Consider the following 21,165-nt stretch of genomic DNA (forward strand, 5'->3'; position numbering starts at 1 on the left):
AGTAAAACAGGTCTAGACTGAAAAAACCTTTAATCAGGCTACAGTGCAGATAGGTGCTTAAGAAAGAAAAGAAAATGGGTATAGACAGTCATAGGGAAAAATAAATAGTTTAAAAATAAGTCTTGCTGGGTGGTGGTGGCGGCGGCGGCAGCGGCGGCGGCGGCGGCGGCGGCGGCGCACGCCTTTAATCCCAGCACTCGGGAGGCAGAGCCAGGCGGATCTCTGTGAGTTCGAGGCCAGCCTGGGCTACCAAGCAAGTTCCAGGAAAGGTGAAAAGCTACACAGAGAAACCCTGTCTCAAAAAACCAAAAAAAAGGGAGTCTGGATCCTGTATGGTGCTTTGTTGACTTTAAATTTTTTGAATTCTGATGAGTGAGCGGCAGCTGCTGAGAGACACAGAATTATAAAAGGAACTGCTGAATTAAACTAGCCTAGATACTTTAAGAATGTCTTAACTTTAAAATGAAATTCAAAAAATATATTGCATTGGGGAAGAGGTTATGTTTTTGTTTCCACAGGAAATGAAAGGCTGTAGATTCCTTCAAAATTAATAGAGACCAGATTTGATTAGGGGAGAACCTTGAAATCTTGGCTATAGGCATAAAAAAATAAACCTATAAAAACTACAAGACAGGTGACATATGCTGATCCCTTGACATGGGAAGAGCTCTGAGACTGGATGAGACATGATAAATCTTGTTGGTTACAGAGTCCTCGTGACTTATTATTATATGTCATCCTTTCATATGGCATGGTTATGCAGTCCAAACAAATTTATAAAATGTATAAAAAAGACAGATGTCTTTTATCTGCTCAAACATAAAACAAAAAATCATCTTGGCTGGCTTGTATACAACACACAGTGCATACTTATGTTATTACAGATATGTTTGTTACCTTTGAAAGTTTGTGTGTTTTCAGAGCAAGGGGACCAGACACCAATGAAAATGTGTGGCCCAGGTGATCCAGCCTTTCAGAGTGCTTCTGTTGCAGGTTCCTCAGAGTTGTGTATTCAGAACAACCTCAAGGCTGCTAGCTGAGATGGTCCAGCCTCACAGACTATTCTAGCCAGGACTTCAGATAAGCCTTGCACTTTCTCATTACAAAGAGACTGGACAACAAATGTTATAGCTATTTTTCTTAGGACTTGACCATTTTAAAATGTAATATAAAGTTCTAGTTCTTGAAAGCTATTAGTAAAAACTGTTTAGGATAATTAAGAAATGCAGGTTAGTAGTTAGTCATCTATAACAATCAAACTTGTAGTCATGTTAGGTATGTTTTCAAGACTAAACAGACATATCTTATATAGATAGGTGATCTTCAAATGCTTCAGAGACCTACAGAATATGACATTTAAGATGTTTAATAACCTAAGGCTTTTCGAAAAAGGACAATGAGACATGTTTTCTCCTGGCAGCACCAATCAACTTCATAAAAGGATAATGGGCATCTAAGAACTTCCATATGGAGTTCGCTTTCACTATGTCAAAGCTAGCCATTTGGGCAAGAAACTACCCTTGCATCAACTGTTGACAGTATGCTGTACAAACTGGATAAGTATGACACAAAGGAAAAAAAAAAAAAAACAAGGTGGGACAGTCCTTCAAAATCCCTGCTTCACAGAAAAATCTGTCAGATATTTTAGGTGTAGGCTGAAGATGGATGTCACAAATTTGGACTCACCAAGATAGGCTAGATAATGGAGTATCTAGCAGAGGAATCTTAGGTGACTGTCCAGGTAGCTAGATGTCTCTGTCGTTTCTACAGTTTTGGAAGTTGCTTGCTGCACTTCCTGTTTACTCAGGTAATATTATATCCTTCTCAGGACTCTGATGGAATTGAAGATGAGATAGTTATAGTTTTCCTTGTTATCAAATTCAGAAAAGAAACTTACAAAAGAGATATAGTTTGTAAGGTTGAGAAACATAAAAGCTTAAATCGTTTATCTAAGAAAATGTTTTGAGGTCTAAAAAGTTAATTTTTGGGTTGGTAATACAAGTTAGGATAGAAAGTAAATTAGGTATACAACTTTGGACTCACCAAAATAGGCTAGATAATGGAGTATTTTCTCTGAATTTGCCAAATGCACATGAACTGGATTTTGTAAACGTAATTCTTATTGATAATTGTTCTTATTGTATATAGTCTTACTATATTAAAGCTAAAACCTTTCTTTTTATTTAGACAAAAAGAAGAAAATGTTGCAGAATATTTAACTATTCAAAGATGTGTTACATTTGTTTAAAATGTAATGATGTATTGCATTTGTTTATATTGTTGAGTATTTGTTTAACTATGTAAAGATGGGTTGTTTGTTTATGTTCCAGAATATTTAACTATGTAAAGATGTGTTGCACTTGTTTAATTATGTAAAGATGTGTTGCTGTTTTACCTTGCCTGCCTAAAGCACCTGATTGCTCTAACAAAAAGCTGAACAGCCAATAGTGAGGGAGGAGGTATAGGCAGAACTTCTGGGCAGGGAGAGTAAGTAGGAGGAGGAATTTAGGCTCAAGGAAGAAAAAAAAAAGAGGAACACCAAGGGCCAGTCAGCCAGACACTGAGAAAGCAGGAAAGTAGGACATATAGAATGAAAGAAAGGTAAAAAGCCCCAAGACAAAATGTAGATGAATAAAAACAGATTAAATTAAGTTAAAAGAGCTAGTGGGTCAAGCCTAAGCTAAGGCCAAGGATTCATAATTAATAATAAGTCTCCATGTCTTTATTTGGGAGCTGGTTGGCAGCCCAAAGAAAATTCCAACTATACCTGTGCAGTGAGGTGCAGCCTGCATTCTTGAGGTGACTTATCCGTGGTGAAGCCCTTTCACGCTCCCAGAAGCCAGGATGGCAGGGCCCCCTGGGTCCAAAGGTTACCACATTCACTGCAGCCATGTGACACCCCCCCATCCCCACATGCAATGGGGGGGTACTTGCTAAGCATCTGCAGCACTGTACTAGCCCAGTCAGAGAGGCAGAGTGGGGTCAAGGCTTCAATAGGCAGTGAGGACCCCCCTGCAGTGTACACTCAGCTAAGGTTGGCTCTACAAACAGCATTTTTATTGCTCACAGCACCATATAGGAAGAGGGTGGGGTCCTCTTGGCCTAGGAGAACATTTGACCTTGTTTGGTAGGTGCCCTTGATTCTTTCTCCTCATGGACTTTTAGGGGCTCAGGACTTGCCTGTAGGAGACCAGGGTCCAAAGACAGTTCCCACTATCCTCTTCCACCATACATTGCCATTCCCCATGCCCTTACCCTGGCTGTAACCATGAAGGAAAGCCCCTTATACAGTCTGTCTTAGCCCTGTTATCAACAACCCTTACGATCTTGAGATAGAGACTGAGCATAGCAGAGTGAGGCATGAACCCATGCAGTAATGGGGTACACAACTACAGAGGAAGTCCAGGTGAGTAGAGAGGACCATGAGTGAGCTGGAAGTTGAGCCCACCAGGCACCCACAGTCTAGGGTACAGAGGGTCCATCATAAGTCCACCTCTGAATGGGAGACCGAAGTGAAAAGGTATGGCCTCCAGACCTGTGTGCCACAGGCCCCAGCCAATGTAGCTACTTTACCATGAGAAAGACAAAACACAGATCCTCTCCAGCAGCCATGAACAGGAAGGATGCTGGAGCACATATCAAAAGCAGATCTGATGGCCTACATTCAGGCCAACACTTTTCTTCTTAAGGTCAGGGCGAATCACCGCACTCGGAAGTCTCTGCTTACGATGTAATTAACTGATCTCAGCTCAGCAATAAACCCGGAACATCAATCTCAGCATGGGGGCCACAGAGACAGCATCATCTGGTCCAGAGCTTACCAGGCTTCATTGGCTTGAACTTCATTGCCCAAGGTGGCCATTGCCACTTCCAGGTGGTAAACACTCCACACTTGGCACTCATCATAGTTCGGCCTCCCTGTCCCAGAATTTTTCAGTAGTTAAGAGAAAGAAGCAGGGGTAGTGAGGAATCAGTGCCAAAGGACAGCAGCCTGTGTCTCTGTGGAGTGCTGGTCCTGCCCTCCCACCTTGCAGTAACTGAAGCAGTTTGGCTTTCCCACAGCCATTAAATGGGCTGGGTGGGGAGCAAAGATGTGCTGGGGGCCTCAACTCCTAACAGCACTCTTTTCCAGCTGTGCTGAGTGTGGCCTGGGGAAAGGGCTCTCAGAACAACTGTTATCATTCTAATATAGGACAGAACGTCCTCTGTGGTCACAAGCCAACTTGCCCATCAGTATGAGGCCTTAAAAGGAAAAAAAGCAATCCTGCTGTCCTGCTGGGGATTGGGTATGGGTAGACCAGAAGACCACATGACCCAGGGCCCTTGTGGTGCCCCCATTCTTCAAGTGGGACTACAAACTTACCCTTAGTGTTAACAGAGCCCTCTCAACTTGTTAGGGAAGAGCCCTGCAGATGAGCTTGTGCTGGGAAGGAAAAAGGAAAAGGTGGCAGGGCCTGCAAACAGCAAGCAGGTAGAGGGTGAAAGAGGACCCCAGCGACAGACTGCTCTTCCAGGGTACCACTTTAAGAGTGAAGATGGGAGAGATGGCCTGCTGGCCTGATGTCAAGATCCCAAACAACTATGTGGGCTGAAAATGTGCCCTAGGACCAGAGACTTGAAGCAAAAGCTGGGGAAAGAGTAAGCCAGAAATAAAATTCCAGCATGGGGCTGGTTCTAGGTTCTCTGAATGAGGAAGGCCAGAAAGCTCAAGAACCTGCTCATTCACGGAGCCTCCAAATCAAGTCCTGAGAGCAGGGATGTCCCAAAGGAACAGAGCATCAAAGCACTGAGAGACTGAGCCTCCTCCAGTTATCCTGATAGCATTGGATGGCAAATGTCATCACTGTCCCCACAGATCAAGACCCTGTAATCAGGAAACCCTGCCACCCTGCCCAGCATGTTATCCATTAAGAGGAAAAAACAGGAGACCCAAAGGGTCTATAGGTAAAAGGCTATACAGGGCACAACAATCAGGCAACAGGGGATACAGTCCTCAGAGGAATATAAGCAAGCACTCAAGACTGGCTCTTGCCCAGCCCGGGCATTGTGGCATGTTTCTGGGAAAGCCCAAGGGCTAGACCTCTGCTGCACACTGCACACAGGGTTTCTTCTGCCCAAGGGAACATCCCCAAGCTACAACATGGTCCTAAGCAGACTGCATTTACGCATTTGCTTTTCAATCAGCTTGTCTGTGTGCCTCCAATGCAACACCATCATCATTTCCAGTTTGGAATCAGCTATTCTGAGGCCTAATGAGGCTGTACACTGGAGAGGACTGCTGTGTGGCAAGAGGCGGTCACAGTAAGGATTGCCTGGGCCTGAGCCACACCGCTGATATATTCTCTGCTCTCCGACTGCTTACCTTGTCAGGGTAATAAAAATATTTTCACTTGGCTGGTAATAAAACTGAATCTAGTTTACTAGCTATAACTGAATCCTATCTTGAAAGAATAAGTCAATTTTAACCTTACAATGTAGTCACGACAGCTTTCAGAGAAATTTCATTAAAATCACATTTAACTGGAATTAAAAACCCAAGAAAGGGAAAATGTACAAGGAGATAAAGCCGTTTAGCACGCAGAGGTAGGACCACTGCTCAGTAATGAGTTCTAGTGCTTTCTTCCTTAAGGGACTGGGGGCAAGTGGTAAAACTATTGGCCACAGGCCCCTCCCCAGCTTCCACGTGGCCTCCGCTGTAAATGGGGCCCTGTGCTGAGGCGAGTGTGCAAGGCATCCTCCTAGGATCCCAACAGGACCTTCTGGACTCTGTGCAAAGCAGCTGCCACTGTAGACTTCTCCTGTGGCCTGCATGAGGTCTTTCCAGTTTGGTCTGTGACCATTTCCTGTCCCTGTCACCCCTCATCTTCCCACATGCTCACTTCTGGAAGCCATAGTACTGCATCATGAATGCCATCAGGACTTCCCTGCCATAAAAACATGAGGCAAGGGGCTGGAGAGATGGCTCAGTGGTTAAGAGCATTGGCTGCTCTTCCAGAGAACCTGGGTTCAATTCCTAGCACCCACATGGCAGCTCACAACTGTCTATAACTACAGTTCCAGGGGATCCGACACCCTCACATAGACATATATGCAAGCGAAATACCAATGTATGTAAAAAAAAATAGTAAATCACCTTTTTAAATGAGGCAAAATAAATCCTTCTTGTAAGCTGCTTTGTCAGAGATGTAGTCACAGTGATGAGGAAACACATCTGACTGCTAGGAAGGTGGCAATAAGGTCTGCAATGGCTTCAGACAAAGGAGAGGACAGGTACAGAGACCCTGAGTGGGCCCTGAGCGCTCCTGTAAAGGGGCCAATGGGAACAAGGAGCCCTAGGTCTGGCTAGCCTCAAGCTGTGGAGAAAGAGGGACAGAGGAGGACAGGGCAGTCACTATGCCATGATTCACAGGCCGATGTCATCAGCCTTAGGGGATAGACTGGTCAGAGGAGGAAAGAATCTACACCAAGGCCCTCACCCTGGGCAGCCATGACTAAGCAACCTAGAGCACCTGCAGACTTCAGTGGCACAGTGTTAGGGCACAGAGGCCAATATCCATGACCACTGTGAAAACAAAACAAAAACAAAACAGTTCATCCTCCTGCAGGCTCCGAATGATGGCAAATGTATCTACCAGCACAGTACAGGGAACCTAGGTGAGCCTTGCAAAGAATCACTAGTAAGACAGAAGAGGAAGAACTTCACTAAGAAAGAGCACTGGGTATCCAGCCTCAGCACAACATCTCACAGTGAAAAGCCAAAGGGACCTAGTGCTTATAGATCTCAGTCAGCCTTGGCCACAGAAGAGAATACTTTGGAGAAGATGGAAGCTGCTCCCAACAGACCAAGACACTGGCACATGCAGCCAGTACCAAGATATCTACAGGACAATGGCAAGACCAGTAATGGCCAATGCAGTGTCCACACCAATAAGGAGACCCACATCTGAAGGTATAACAATGACAGGTCCAGTGACCATCAACTCAATGACCATGACATCTCTGGATGTGCGTGCGTGCCTGTGTATGTATAGGTAGGTAAAAGTGTATATATAGGTTGGAAAAATATATACAAAGGTATGTATATATTTGTATATAGGTTTAGGCATATGTATATAAAGATGTATCATATGTACACAGTTACAGATATGTGTATATATAGATGTGTTTGTATGTGTATACTGGTATAGGTCATATAGGTATGTTTACAGTTATAGATATGTGTATATATAGATGTGTTTGTATGTGTATACTGGTATAGGTCATACAGATATGTTTATGTATAAGGTGTATATAAACATGTAAATGGATATGTGTATGTGTGTGTATATGTGTATACAGATACATGTGTATATATACAGACATATATGTATGCAGGTGTGTATGTATATTCAGGTTCATGTACAAGTGTATATAGGTATGTGTATGTGTAAATAGATGTATACACATGTATATACAGGAGTACATATACATGAGTGTAAATGTGTTTATGTATATACAAGTATGTGCAAATGTGTGTATAGATGTATATGAATGTATATACAGGAGTATGTATGTATACAGAAGGGGATTTATGTATATGAGTGTATGTACAGGTATGTGCAGGTGTAGTATGTATGTATACAGACATATGTGTATAAATATACAGGTACATATAGTCACAGGTATGTATGCATGTGTATACTGGGGTACATATGTATGCAGGTACAGGTGTATGCAGGTAGTATATATGCATATGTGTGTATAAAGACATGTATGTATATATACACAAGTGTGTATATAGAGGTATATATATATGTATGTATATATGTATTTTTATGCACACAGGCACATATGTGTGTGCTCTATGTATATGTACATGGTTTGTATATATTGATGTATACAAGTGTACCTAAGGCTGTGTGTATATAATTTCAAATAATCTATTACATTTAAGGTCATATTCTCATCATTCTCTGAAGTGTCTAGAAAGAAAAGGGAGCCTGAAGCTTAGATTAGGCTTAAATTACACTTTGCCCCTCTGAACTCATCCTTGGAAGGGTTACAGGTAAGATCAAGGAAGCCCAGAGAAGTGGAGCTTTGCTGAGTACTGCCCAGGCATGTACATTAAAAACTCAGTGTTCACCTGAAAGCCAAGGACAACAGCTGTATTTTGCTTGCTGAATCTAGCACCCTGGACCTGTAGCAGAGTTTGAGAGATTAGGTCAGAGGACAGAGTTAGTCCTGTTTTTACTAAAGGAAAGAGACAGCACAATGGTGTAAGAAACCCAGGAAGGCGCGTTTCCTTAGCTCAGTCTCCCTGAGTGGCCCAGCAAGAGGTTCAAGGCCACTGCAGCAGCATCTGTGGCTGACCTTTCTCAATAACCTTTGCTCGGCTTGGGCTTACCATCGAGGTTCCTAGCCTCCCTCAGCCTCCCAGCAGTGTCTCTCTACCTTAGGCTCCCTCCAACTACCTGAGGCAAAGCCCAGTAGACCCAGGGTCCAGGGAGAGCAAAAGAGCTCCTATAATTCTGCCTCTTCCCTACTCCCTGAAGCCACCTCACAGAGTCCCTGTGCCTCCAGAAACAGGCTTCTTGAGATGAGACCAGGGTCTTCCTGAAGCGCTAACACTCTCCTCTCCTCTGTGAACTCGTTCCTTGTGATCTGATCTGGTCTTCTGACTGGGCATGACCAGCGTCTCTTTAGGCACTGCTGCGGCTGCACATGCTCAAGCGATCTTGTAACACAGAGAAAGCTCTCCATCTCATGTGTCAGAAGCATCATTTACACAGAAGCATCTGTGCCACAGTCAGACATGACGTGAGGACAAGGCCTGGAAGTGGGCACTGGCCCGAGACTCTGCAGAGGGGCTCTGGTCACAGCCTTTGGGAGGCAAAGGCTGGATGCCTGCTCGTGTCTGGCAATTCTATCTTAGCAGCAATTCAGGTCACGTGATCTCAGATATAATGGATGTTAATGACAAAATGTGCAAGGGGTCATTACGATTTGCTGCAAAAATGTAAATTCTCACTTCCAAATAAACATATGCATTCCAGATGCAACGTGGGCAAAAATCACAGGCTGCATTCTGTGGGCCGATTCCACCAGGAGGTGGGGGTCTAACAAACACTTGTCACTGAAATGGGAACTGACTTAATGGTGGAAGCAGGTGGTTACTGAGGTTTCACTAATTCGGACTAGGTGGACAGTGAACAAACATGTGATCTTCTTTAGCCCACAAACTCCTAAATAAATTTAAACAATGAGAGAGGCTGGACAGGGCAGAACAGACAGCATTCTATTTCTGCTTTCTAAGGAGCTCTGTGATGCACACTTACTAGAGTATGGATGGAACCCACTATAAGACACATGCAGCTTTTAGTCATTTAAGGCCCTTGGCCATGAGCCTTGTGGGGTTTAATTATTCTTCCTAAATAAAAATGTCAAGCCCTTAGCCTCTCCTGACTTCAATATTCTAGATGTTTGTGAAATGAATTCAAGTTTGGATGGGACTGAGGCTTACAAAACTCTCTAATGTCCTTTCTGAGCTGGTGACTGCAGTGTCCATTAGCTGTGCTCAGGACTACCCTCTCAGCCTGGGCTGTCCCCTGACACCATTGCAGCCAAATGCCCTGGGCTGCCCAATAAAATGGAAATGGGCTTTGTGTTCCAGTCTCTGTGGACACAGCAGGAGCTCACACATGCTCTCAGGCCCTTCCTCCTGCACTCCCCAAGGACACCTCTGACAGTCACTACCATTGGCCTGAATCACAAAGGGAAGAGCAGCAGGACAGAGCCTCCAGCTGGCCACAAGGAAGGCTGTACTAGGATAAACTCTGAACTAAGCTGCTGAGGGCACTGTGATTCCCAATGCCTAGGCCATACTCTAGCTTCTAAGAGGGATGTGGACTTGGACACTCAGCACTAGGAATTTGGTCAACATGCTACTCGGTGCAATCCGAACACACGGCCATGTCCTCTTCAACTACACAGAGGAGTCTCACCGAACCTTCTCGGAGAAGCAGACAGTGCTGAGTCAGGCAGGAATCCACAGAGGCCACTAGAAGAGGAGGAGCCACTACTGACAAAAAGTCAAGAGGCTGGAGAAGACAGCAGCAGGCACATGGGGGGTAAGAGAGGAGTCATAGGGTGAGGGGCACAGCCAGCGCGGCAGGCCTTGAGCACATGCACCACAAAATGGCACCACATCCCAAGCAAACACCAGAGTGTTCGCATCCCACTGGGATGTCTGGGCTGGCCTGAGTGACAGGAATTCTAGCCATGCCCCCAATGATCGTGCATGCCCTGGCAAGGCACGTAGTCATTTCCACCTAGTCGTTTCCGGCCCTACATCCTCCGTAATCAGTGCACAGCGTGATCAAGTAATCTATGTGCATGTGTGGAGTAGCCACGTGAGCCCATGTGCGCATGGGCAGGGTAGTCCATAAAAGGTGGGTCCCATGTACCCTCCCCCCCTCCGCACGTGTCTTTTCAGCAGGCCTGACCACACACTCTGTCCTGTTCCTCCTCCTAATAAAACTCTTAAGAGTGGGTTTTGTTGTACTTCCTGGCTTTTCTTGCACGGTAACAGCGCTGCTTAATGAATAACATTGCGCCACTGCACTAAAACACTGAGGGCCTTGGTCCTTGTCACACACAGTCCTGAACATGGATCCTCTCAAGTTCTGCAGGCAACAGAAGAGCCCAAGGGGATTGCACAGCAGCATCCCCAGGCCACCAGTGTTCCCAGCAGAACTTTTGGCAGATGGTAAAAATTTTTAAGCCACACTAGCACAGTAAGCAGCTGTCTGATGGCTCTGCAGGGTGGGGGCATGGGTCTGTATTTCTCTGAATAAATGCTTTCATGCACAACCTTTCCCAAACATGCCGTCTGTCATGTCCACCATAGGTGGGGTGGAGAGCTGGAAGCACAGTCCAGATGCAGGTTCCACATGCTTCTCCCAACAGAAACAAGCAGCGTGTCTCAGAAGATTAAGAAGTGATACAAAAAGGAAAAAAGAATTGGGTGGTATTTTGAGCCCATCAGGGGTGCCCACCCCACCTCCTAAAGGTCATGCCTTGGCCTTTGTTCAGACAGTGCCTCCAGCCCACCTGGCACTATGTGGCAGTCTCTCCTAACACCCACTTACCAGCAATCCAGGTGGCCCAAGTGAAACCCATTTATCCCAAGGTGGGGAGGTGGCCTGTCAAGGGAGCCTGGACAAGAAGAAAACTCCTATCCCAGGAGCTGCTCCTTCAACACTAGGGCAAGAAAGTGTGCAATTAGGAGGGAACAGGGCCCTTGCCAGGAACCACAGCACTTGGGCATACAAGCATGCAGCCCCCATGGGCAAGTGAGGGCTAGAAGCCAGCTTCTGCTGTGGATAGAGCTACTTTCACATGGGAAATCTCAAATCCTTTCCAATGCCCTGGGGGCCAGTGATCTGACTGACCTTCTAGATCTCAGACCTAGCCAGAAAGAGAGTTTGCCTTTCTTGAAGTAGTGTATCTGGTTTGTCTACGGACTTCTGAGTGGACAGCTTGCCTCCCCCCACAAGCTGGACGTGATGCTGAGCTGTCCCCTGCATTGGGTCTAAAGCTCCCAGGGACCATCCTCCTGGTTGTACTACCCTGACAGTTCCTGTGTGAGTTTATTCACTCTCCATCTTTATTTACAGTTTCCTGGGCCAGTGTGAAAGAATCCAAGTTCACACAGACTGGCATTTCCACCTTAAAGGATACGTTTGCTGGACGCGGACTCCAGAGTGACACTCCATTGGCAGACTGACATTGCCTGGCATATTTATTAAGACCATTCCCAGTGAACAGCTATCACTGATGGATATCTTTCTTCTGTAATGGCTTTAACAGTTTCTAGTGACTCATTCTAGCACTCAGCAGCCTGAGGCAGGAGGATCACGAGATTGAGGATGTCTTAATCTACATAATGAGAGCTTTCTAAAACACAAACTTTCTCTCTGTGGTTGGTTTAATTAAATCCATTGTGATGTATATACACAGTTTTCTCTGTTAATTCCATTCAGGATCCACCGGCCTCTCGAATCTGAGAGTGGGAGCCATTGTTTCTTCAGATCACTAACTTCCTATGGAGTTTTGAGTTCCTGTTCTCTGTCTCCACCCTGCTGCACTTAGTGTTCGGTACTCTCTGCTTCACCTGGTTCTCTCAGATCCACCTCTAGTGCACTGACTGCTCTGCTACCTGCGCCTGAGGTGTTAGGCCTGCTCACCGAACTCCTCATTTAGTTGTTTTATCAAGTATCATATCATTGTGTGTGTGTGTGTGTGTGTGTGTGTGTGTGTGTGTGTGTGTGTGTGTAGAAGAGAGACAGAGACAGAGAAGGAGGGAGAGCTTGCCATGGCATGTATGTGGAGGTCAAAGACCACCTCTGTGGACTTAGTTCTCCAAGTGGGTTCCAGGGACCAGACTTAGGTCATCGGGCTTACATAGCTGGATATTTTTCAAACTTCTGCAAAACTGTATAGTCTCCTAGTCCTAAAGGTATATTCATGATTCTTGCTTTCGTTCATAATAAGAACAGCAGTTTGACTCTGTGTGTCTACAGATCAGCAAAGCTCCCCACTTCATGGACCTGGCTCTTTTATCCATTTACTCTCACTGCAGGAGTCTTGTGTAGGGATCATCTCTGACTGTGTACGGGCCATTCATTTGAAACAGAAGACAGTGAGAACTTAAGTTCTGGGGGCTTCCTCCAGAAAAGATTTTGTTCTCTATGACAGGAGCCTTGTGAAGAACTCCAGCACAGAATCTCCAAAAAAACACAGGTCCTAACAATACCAGTCCTCCATGGCTTGAAGCAGGGCTGGGGTGATGTGAGGACTATGTAACACCCCCCCCCCCCCCGCAACACACACAAACATACACACGCTGGTGTGCACCCTTCTAGCTCTCAGGAAGCAGGGCTGGGGTGATGTGAGGGCTACGTGACCCCACACACACACACACACACACACACACACACACACACACACACACACACAAACATACACACCCTAGTGTATCACTCTTCTAGCTCTCAGGAAGCAGGCAGCATGTCCAAAGACCCCTATCCTGAGTCAGCCAGAGTCCACCTAGCATCCCCCAAGGCTGCCAAGTGGTCCCTGGGACCACTAGATCTGGAAGTGGGCATGCCCACCAGATAGCAGTGGCTTTGGTGCTGGCTGATCTCACCAGAGCCCGACACAAAGGTCCAGTAACTCTTGTATCTCTGACAGCACCCCTTCTCTCGAAAGACACTGATTTTCTTTTCTTCCTACTCTTTTTCTGTCCTTTTTATTTCTTCCTTTCTTTACTGGCTTTGGGAACATGATCTCTGCCTTTTTAATTGTCTTCAGCAGGAACCTGCTGCAGTAAAAGCGCCTCCCTCTCCACCTTCTCTGAAGTCCCAACCCCAACGGCTCAAGTTGCCATTCCACAGGGCCTCCATGGATGTCTCATAGACCATCTCCCCGCTCCAGAGACGGCCTCTGCTTCCCCCTCCAGTGCCATCTCAAAGGCTGCTGTCTGCTTCTTCCTCTGCCTCCATTACAGACATGACCCTCCTTCACCTATGCAGCTTCGTGTTCCCATGGCACCTTCCTTAGAGGTTCACCAGTGCTGGAGAGGCTGGGCGGTGGTGGCGCACGCCTTTAATCCCAGCCCTCGGGAAGCAGAGGTAGTTGGGTCACTGTGAGTTCGAGGCCAGCCTGGTATACAGAGCGAGCTTCAGGACAGGCTCCAAAGCTACACAGAGAAACCCTGTCTTGAAAAACAAACAACAACAACAACAACAGTGCTGGAGAGGCATTACTCAAAATGGGAAGTTCTTCAAAGTGTCTCTGGACAATTCTTCAACTCCTCCTTCCCTCAAGAAAATGGTGAGGGCACCCATCTTCAACAGCCACCACCCTTCAGCCCCTATCTTCCTCCCTTCTCAGACTCTCCATCCCGTCTCACCTCCGTGCCCACAGCCTCACACATCCACCACTCCCGGGTTCCCGATCTCTGTGTCTACATGGCAATTGTTCTTTTTACACCACCCATCTGGAACAGAGCATAAAGCCCCTAGTCTTCATCAGCCCCACAACCACTTCCCCCTCACCAAGGCATCAATGCTTTCTGAAACCAACACTGACCTTCCCTAGAAATGCAGACCTCAAGCAGCAGATTAAGTTGTTGTTGTTGTTGTTGTTGTTGTTGTTGTTGTAAGTAACTGTCTTCTACAAGCATACCCCGCCATTAATGAACGGTTCACAGTGGGTCCCTACAGGTGAAGCTACTAGAGCTGCAGCCTCGGAGCTTCTCCGAACACTGGTGGCGGCAGCGGGAGGAGAAGGCTCCCAGCCAGGCCTGGAGGCCTGGAGGACGAGGCATTTCCTGCTTGCATAGTCCAGTGTCCTTACGATGAGGCAGTTACACAAGTTTTCAGAGCTGTGGTCATGAGAACAGAAACAAACAGGTTGCACAGCCTGCCCTGGGACAGCGGACAGCACCCTGTGCTGTTAAGAGCTGATCCTTGGGTGGAAATTAAGAGAAGCTTCCCCCAGAGCACCGCTGGGCAGCTCTGCAGTAGTTGCTGATGCTCTTCTGAACAATCACAGTGTAAATCTGCAGTGTGCCTCCTTCTGAACCACAGCACAGAAAAAGATCAATTCAAGCATTTCCCCAACTGCAGCGCTGGAGCGAACCGGCCCTGGCCACAACTTAAGGCTCATGGAAAATATAAAATAAGCCTTCTAAGGGGCACAGGAGGAAAAGAAGAACCTGCTAGAACTATGTAACTCACAGCTCCTGCAAATAGTATTTCAAAGAACTAAATGAGGCCAGGGACACTTGTGAAATCACTGGTAGGAAAAACTTCAACCAGAGCCGAGCGAGAGCGCAACGTGAGTGCAGAATAAATGCACAGGGTGCACTGATGGAAGAGCGAGCAGCACTTCGGAGAGAGGGTGAAAAGCAGCTAAACACACTGAATCCAATAAAGCATTTCTAGAAGTGCATGAGACTTCATAATATGGAAATGAGGTAATAACCATCAGACACAGAACCGACTCCCAGACTCAATCAAGGAACACAGTGCAGTTTAGAATTTTTTGGCTCTGGTTTATAATGTCACTCAGTCATTTCCCAAACCAAGTGTCTTGCCATGAAGAGGGCTGTGACAGTCCACTCCTTTCATGGGAGCAGCAAGGGGAAGCTGGGGAGGAGCCTGCACCCAGAGAAGGCGCACAGCCAGGACTCCACCTCACCAGTTCTCTCTGCACCTTTGGCAGAGTGCCTTGCCCGACTCACCCAGGACTCTGGGAAGCAGAGAGCATCTTCTACAGCTCACTGCTGACTGGCTGTGTCACATATGTACATAGGTCTGGTTCTGCTTGGCATCACTTTGTTAATGCTCTGCTCATTAATTTAACAAACTATCAGGAGGCTCTGCTTGGAATGGGCAAGCATTATCTCTCAACTTTCATTTAATTAAACTCTGCTATTGCAATATGACATTCAGCACGTCGCAGGGGGAGTTATTTTAAGGACGAAGGTAAAAAGTATTTCAAAGGCCTCACTTAAACATGAAAGCATAATCTAAAATTGCCCGAGCACACACTATAATTTTTCTATAATATTGAAGATGTTCTTTCTGGACTTGGTAATTAATTGGATTCCATGGAGAAATTACTCTATCCTCCTTGATAGGAAATGATATACACAGGCAGGAGAGGCAAGGCAAAGGAGAGCCATCAGCAACCACCCTGCTGCCCAGATGAGAAGCTGCAGCTGACCCAGGAGGGAGGCTGGCTGCCAGGAGCACAGGCGTCTCCTTCCCCATGGAGTCCTGACTGGAATGGAAGGGCAGAACAGCACCTTCTTCTACTAAGTTTGCACTTGGGTGAGAGCTAGCAGGCCCGGGTACCACCAGCCAAATGAGAACAAGGCCCGTGGTGTCTGGTGGAGCTGAGGCCCGAGGCCACCTCCCTAGGCTTCCGTCCAGCACTCTCCCCGCCTCGGGGCACGGCTTCCCCAGACGATGACTCACCATCAATGCGGCTCACAAGCTCTTCCAGCATCCTCACTTTCATCTGGATCCCAGGTTGGGCGAAGGTGTAATTGTCCTGAGGAAAAATAACGACGTGTATCATATGCACATAAGATAAAACACGAGGCTGGCAGGCTTTGAGATCTTAGATTCAGATACCCAGAACCCACATAAAAAAGCCAAGCAGCTATGAAGGCCACCTGTGACCCCAGTACTTGGGAGAGAGAGGCAGGACACCCCCAGATCAGGCTAGCTAGCTAGACCAGCTAGAACTGGTGAGCTCCAGATTCAACCAAGGAACTATACCTCTAAAAATAAAGGGGGGTGAGATCAAAGAAAACCAACATCAACTCCAGGCCTATACACACACCAATGCGCACATACTCACACATGGGTGAACATACATAAAGACATACCACACATGAGCACCTCCCCTCCAATAACCCAGATACTCCAAAAAGGAAAAAGCATTGAAGTGAAGTTTATAATGCAAAACAATTTTACAAAACAAACCAAGTACACACTGCTAGGCTGTCTCCTGAGACACAGATACAGGGCAACACTCTGCCTAAGACCAATAGAGCACAGCACTGTAGGGTCTCACCCCCATCTGATGTCAGAGGATGCACACGGTTCCTAGGAATGCTTCATGGAACATTTCTATCTGTTAATGTTGGATATTTACATTTAAATTGAAGAAACCAGCACCCATGTGTCTGGCTCATTGAGCAGAACCATCTGCGGGAATGACCACCTCACTGGGCACCTGGACAGCAAGCACCCAGCCCACTAGGGAGCCAATGAGAAATGGTAAATGTGCTGACAGTGCAACAATCCCAGTGCTACAATGTAGTCACCGCACGAGAAGTGAGAGGTGACTATTCTCAGCAATGTGGGTGAGGTTGGGGAGGCTCATGTGGATTGGGGGCGGGCAGCACAGCTTGGGAGAGGGAGCTTTAAGGGAGAGAGACCTGGAATAGAACCTTAGCTAACACTTAGGAGCTGTGCAGCATCCACAAGTAGGTGGTCTCTCTGGGCTTGTATCTCATCATCTGTGAGATGGGAATGAGCACCCTGCCATCTTGGCCTGATGGGAAGCCTCAGAAGAGAACCCAGCAGAGCAGGGAAGGGCTTCCAAATCCAACATTGGCAAGACAAATGGCAGCACTCAAACCAGGCAGCACTCAAACCAGACAGCACTCATAAGTAGCACGGGGTAGTGGCGAGAGGACAGGGAAGAATGCTGACTCCTTCTGAGCCCACAGGGAGCAGGTTCTGTAGCTTTGTAAAAGATGGAGGACCCAGGTGGCCTGCACCTCAGGGCAGCCAGTCACTGCAGTCTGTAGGCAGCAGGCAACAGAGCAGAGTCAGAAGCATCAGCCTTGATCCCCTTCAGGACATGACAATAGCACTCAAGGTACCTTAGCGCCTGATCCTGAAGGGGACCTTCCAGGAAGACAGAGTAGGATTAAGGACATGTGCTAGCTAGCAGAAGTCTTCAATGTCAAGCAGCCACTGTGGCTCAGTGCTAACAAAGCCTACAAGTTATTGAGGAGTCTTTCCACAGCAGGAAGGGCCAGACATGCTCCCATGCTGGGACAGCTCTCCCATAAAGAATTGCAGTGAGGGGCTCTGGACCTGCAGCTAACCCCTATGCAAGAGCAAGACCAAGAAGAGCTGTGCCTGCCAACCTCGCCAAGACCATGCCAGGCCTTCTAGAGACCTAGGGCAGCAGCAAAGACAGAATCTGGGAACATGGCGGGAACTGCTCAGAGCCTCGGGATGACTTCCTACCAAAATTTGGAAGTCCAGATCTCTGACAGGTTTATGCACTCTCCTAGAAGTCAGCTCTCAGAAGGAACAACTAACTGTTGGGCTCAGTCTCAAGCTCAGAAGGTCAGACCCTGAGGAGCCACACTCATCCTAGAGGGCCAAGCATCCTGTTAACTGATGGAGCAGAAGCTAGATTCAGGACTAACTGGGTTCTAACATACCTGAACTTAAAAGGCATAAGAAAATTTGGTTCTAGCCTTCACTTTTTTGACCTGAGCTTGCCAAGGATAACCTGTGAGACTCCATTTCTCCTGGAAGCTAGCAGAAGGTTAATGCTCTGGTCTGTTGGCACGTGTTTGCATGGTGTCACTCGCCCTCATGGAGGAATTTATAATAAGCCAGGCTGAACATTTCCAACTGGACAGAGATAAGAAACAAATCTAAGCGTGGTTTGCAGCCTCTGGGTCAGGAAGGTCTTACAGACCACTTACTGATGTTCTAGTCTGACAAACCCCATCAAGAGCCACCAGGAGCCAGAACTCCTTCTAACAGCCCACACTTATGTGGGCAGTGCTTTGGTCCTTGAAGGATCAAGGGTCTCAGTAGGTTGAGCTCAAGGATCATGTTTCTCCCTGCACAGCTGACTAGGGGTATAATGGCTACCCCAATTACAAGCTGAAGAAACTGGGGGATGACATATTCCCTAACTCCTAGCCACGCCTGAGGCATGCTTCACATGGTGAGAGCCAGCCCCAGGAGGCTAATCACTGCTCTAAGGGAGGACAAAGGCGCTGTAAGCTCATCACTTGCCCAGCCCTGACCTATCAGCTCTGGCTGGAGACAGCAGCCTGGACAATCCTGGATTTAGCCAGTTATTTGGCTTCCACACTTCAAGCCCCTTGTTCAGCAAGAATGGCAGTCCTCTTTGCTTCCATCTGCCACTGTTTTGTTTATTTCTCAGTTTGTTCAAAGCTCAGGAAGGGAAGATGACTTTTCAGAATCCAAACATTGAGGCAAGAATGACACGAGAGTCTATAAGGGAAAAAAGAGAAAGAGGGAGAGGGGACTCTGCTTTGAAAAGACCTTCGAGGCCAAGGAGAAGGCCTCGGCACTCTGGCCACAGGCAGAAGACAAGGACAGCAGCAGTCTGACTGCTCCAACACAGGCTGGGCAGAACTTCGGAGAGAAAAGCCCACCTTAATGGAGGTGCAGGGTGGTCCAGCTGGGGATGGCCCTGTGTCTATGTCTAGATTGGCTCCATGGTTTGAACTGCCCTGAGTCCAGGCCCCATGGAGCTCTGCAAGCAGCTGTAAAGTCTACACAGAGTGCTCCAAGATGGCAAGTACTGGAGCTGAGGGCTGCAGAGCTGGGGCTGCAAGAGATGGCACAGAGAAGGAGAGGCCTATTGGGTGTCCTGCTGACTGCCAGCCTACACTACAAAGCCAGACAGACCCTGGATTCACCCAACAGCACCCCCCAACACAGTCTCAGTCTCTCTCTCTCTCTCTCTCTCTCTCTCTCTCTCTCTCTCTCTCTCTCTGTCACACACACACACACACACACACACACACACACACACACACACACCATGGGAAACGTTGCACTTAGAAAGTACCTGCTGTGCCAATCTGGGGACAAAACATGTAGACAAAAAGCAACATGAGAGGCAAGACCACAGTGGGTGCTGGCCCTGGAGTACAGCATAAGGCCTGGCTAAGCATACCACTGTGAGGATGTGAGACCTGGGCTGGACGAGACACGGTTCTAAGTAAAGCTACAAGTGGGGAGCAGAGCACAGAGGGCCCCAGGGTGCCTAGAGACGATGGCATATTCAGGAAAGGGGATTCAGTGGGGGCAAGGCAAGCGGTGGAAGAAGGCCATTCTGAGGTAGTCACAAGCAGATGTGAGAAAGAGGCACAGCTGCCCATTGACATCAGCCAGGGGAAAGGGCAGCTGCCCACTGTCGTCGCTGCAAGATTTGAATTTTGGAAAGATCTCTGATTGGGCACTGTAGAAATAACAGGGTGGGCCCAAAGAGGGTGAGGACTATCCGTTACAAGACAACGGCCATAATAGAGACAAAATGATAACAGAGCTTCCCACTGAGGACGCAGTCGACCCAAACTGTCCCAACTGCTTCCCACTGACCTGTACTGACTGGGTTTTTTTTAACTCGAATGCAGGATTTTACATTTATTCCTATTAGTGGGCTCACTTGATTGGTTCTGGGCTGGTATTCCAGGCAGCTGAACTCATTCTGAATCGTGATTATGTCATCCATCACATTAGCTGTCCCTCCAAGCTTAGAAGCACTGGTTAAAGCAATACCCTCAATGTCTCCATTACAGTCTCTGAGAAGAGGTGGGAAGGACAGGGACAAGGACGGGCCTGTGGCAAGCCTCGCAGAGTGCAGTCAGCAGAGAGCAGCCGCTGAAAACACATGGCGCTTTCCTAACTCCTTGTTTTCCCATCTGCCAGCTCAACTTCCTCCTGCTTCTCACCTATGAAAGGGAGGCAGCGTGACCCCTCACAAGGGCGCAGGGTGCGGGGTGAGCAACTGCATCTGATGGAACCTACCATAGCACCTACCCCAAGGACATTCCCACCCTCCTGTCCCCAGCTTGCAGATCACAGGCCAGTGTCTATCATGGAGTGGGCCTGCCAGGCACAGCAGGGCAGCAGCCTCCTGCTGTAAACCGCTGCAGAAACACGCCCCAGGCTTGTTTTCAGACACAGGACAAGCAGCAGCATGCACGGTGATGTGACAACACTGAAGGCAGGGTCCAGGAAGACGGTGCAGAGTGGTCAAAACAGAACCACCACTGGACAGAGGACAGACAGCTACGGATCAGAAACCAAGTAACAGGATGCACAAAGCATGCCGGTCTGGAAAGGCCACCCTTCCGACCATGTGGCATTCTGACAAAGGCAAAACCATGGAGACGGGATTCCAGTGGAAGGCGAGGTGGATGAACAGGTGGCACACGGGTTGTCTACTGAGGACTAATGGACAGCACACGTTGTTAGGCATCTGCCAAACCCGGGGTTACACCCTGGGGGTGAGCTTAATTCAACTATGAGCTTGAGTTGATCCTGATGCATTGATATTGGCCTGTCGGTCACAGGTGTGCCACACTAATGCAAACAGTCAGAACAGGGAGAGTGCGGCTGGGAGGGAGGGAGGGAGGGAGAGAGGGAGGGAGGGAGGGAGGGAGGGAGGGGACTATGCAGGAACTCCCCAGTGTTACCTTTTATCTGCAGCTGTTCTAAAACAGCCATTAAAAAGAAAGTAGAAAATAAAGTAAAAAATAAGAATTTATTGTCAGATTCCAGGCATGGTAGCACACACCTTTAATCCTAGCACTTG

The 21,165-nt window shown here is 47.5% G+C and overlaps 1 protein-coding gene across 1 annotated transcript in view; it reads right to left on the minus strand.

The window, feature by feature from the left end:
* The window catches only part of Tbc1d22a (TBC1 domain family member 22A), a 303,265-nt gene that overhangs the window by 124,085 nt on the left and 158,015 nt on the right, over positions 1–21,165 (minus strand). Inside the window, exon 10 of the mRNA XM_059247582.1 lies at positions 16,026–16,101. Coding sequence (XP_059103565.1) covers positions 16,026–16,101 — 76 coding nt within the window. The remainder of the gene's footprint in view (positions 1–16,025; positions 16,102–21,165) is intronic.

Source organism: Peromyscus eremicus, chromosome 20, assembly GCF_949786415.1.
Source record: "Peromyscus eremicus chromosome 20, PerEre_H2_v1, whole genome shotgun sequence".
Taxonomy (NCBI): domain Eukaryota; kingdom Metazoa; phylum Chordata; class Mammalia; order Rodentia; family Cricetidae; genus Peromyscus; species Peromyscus eremicus.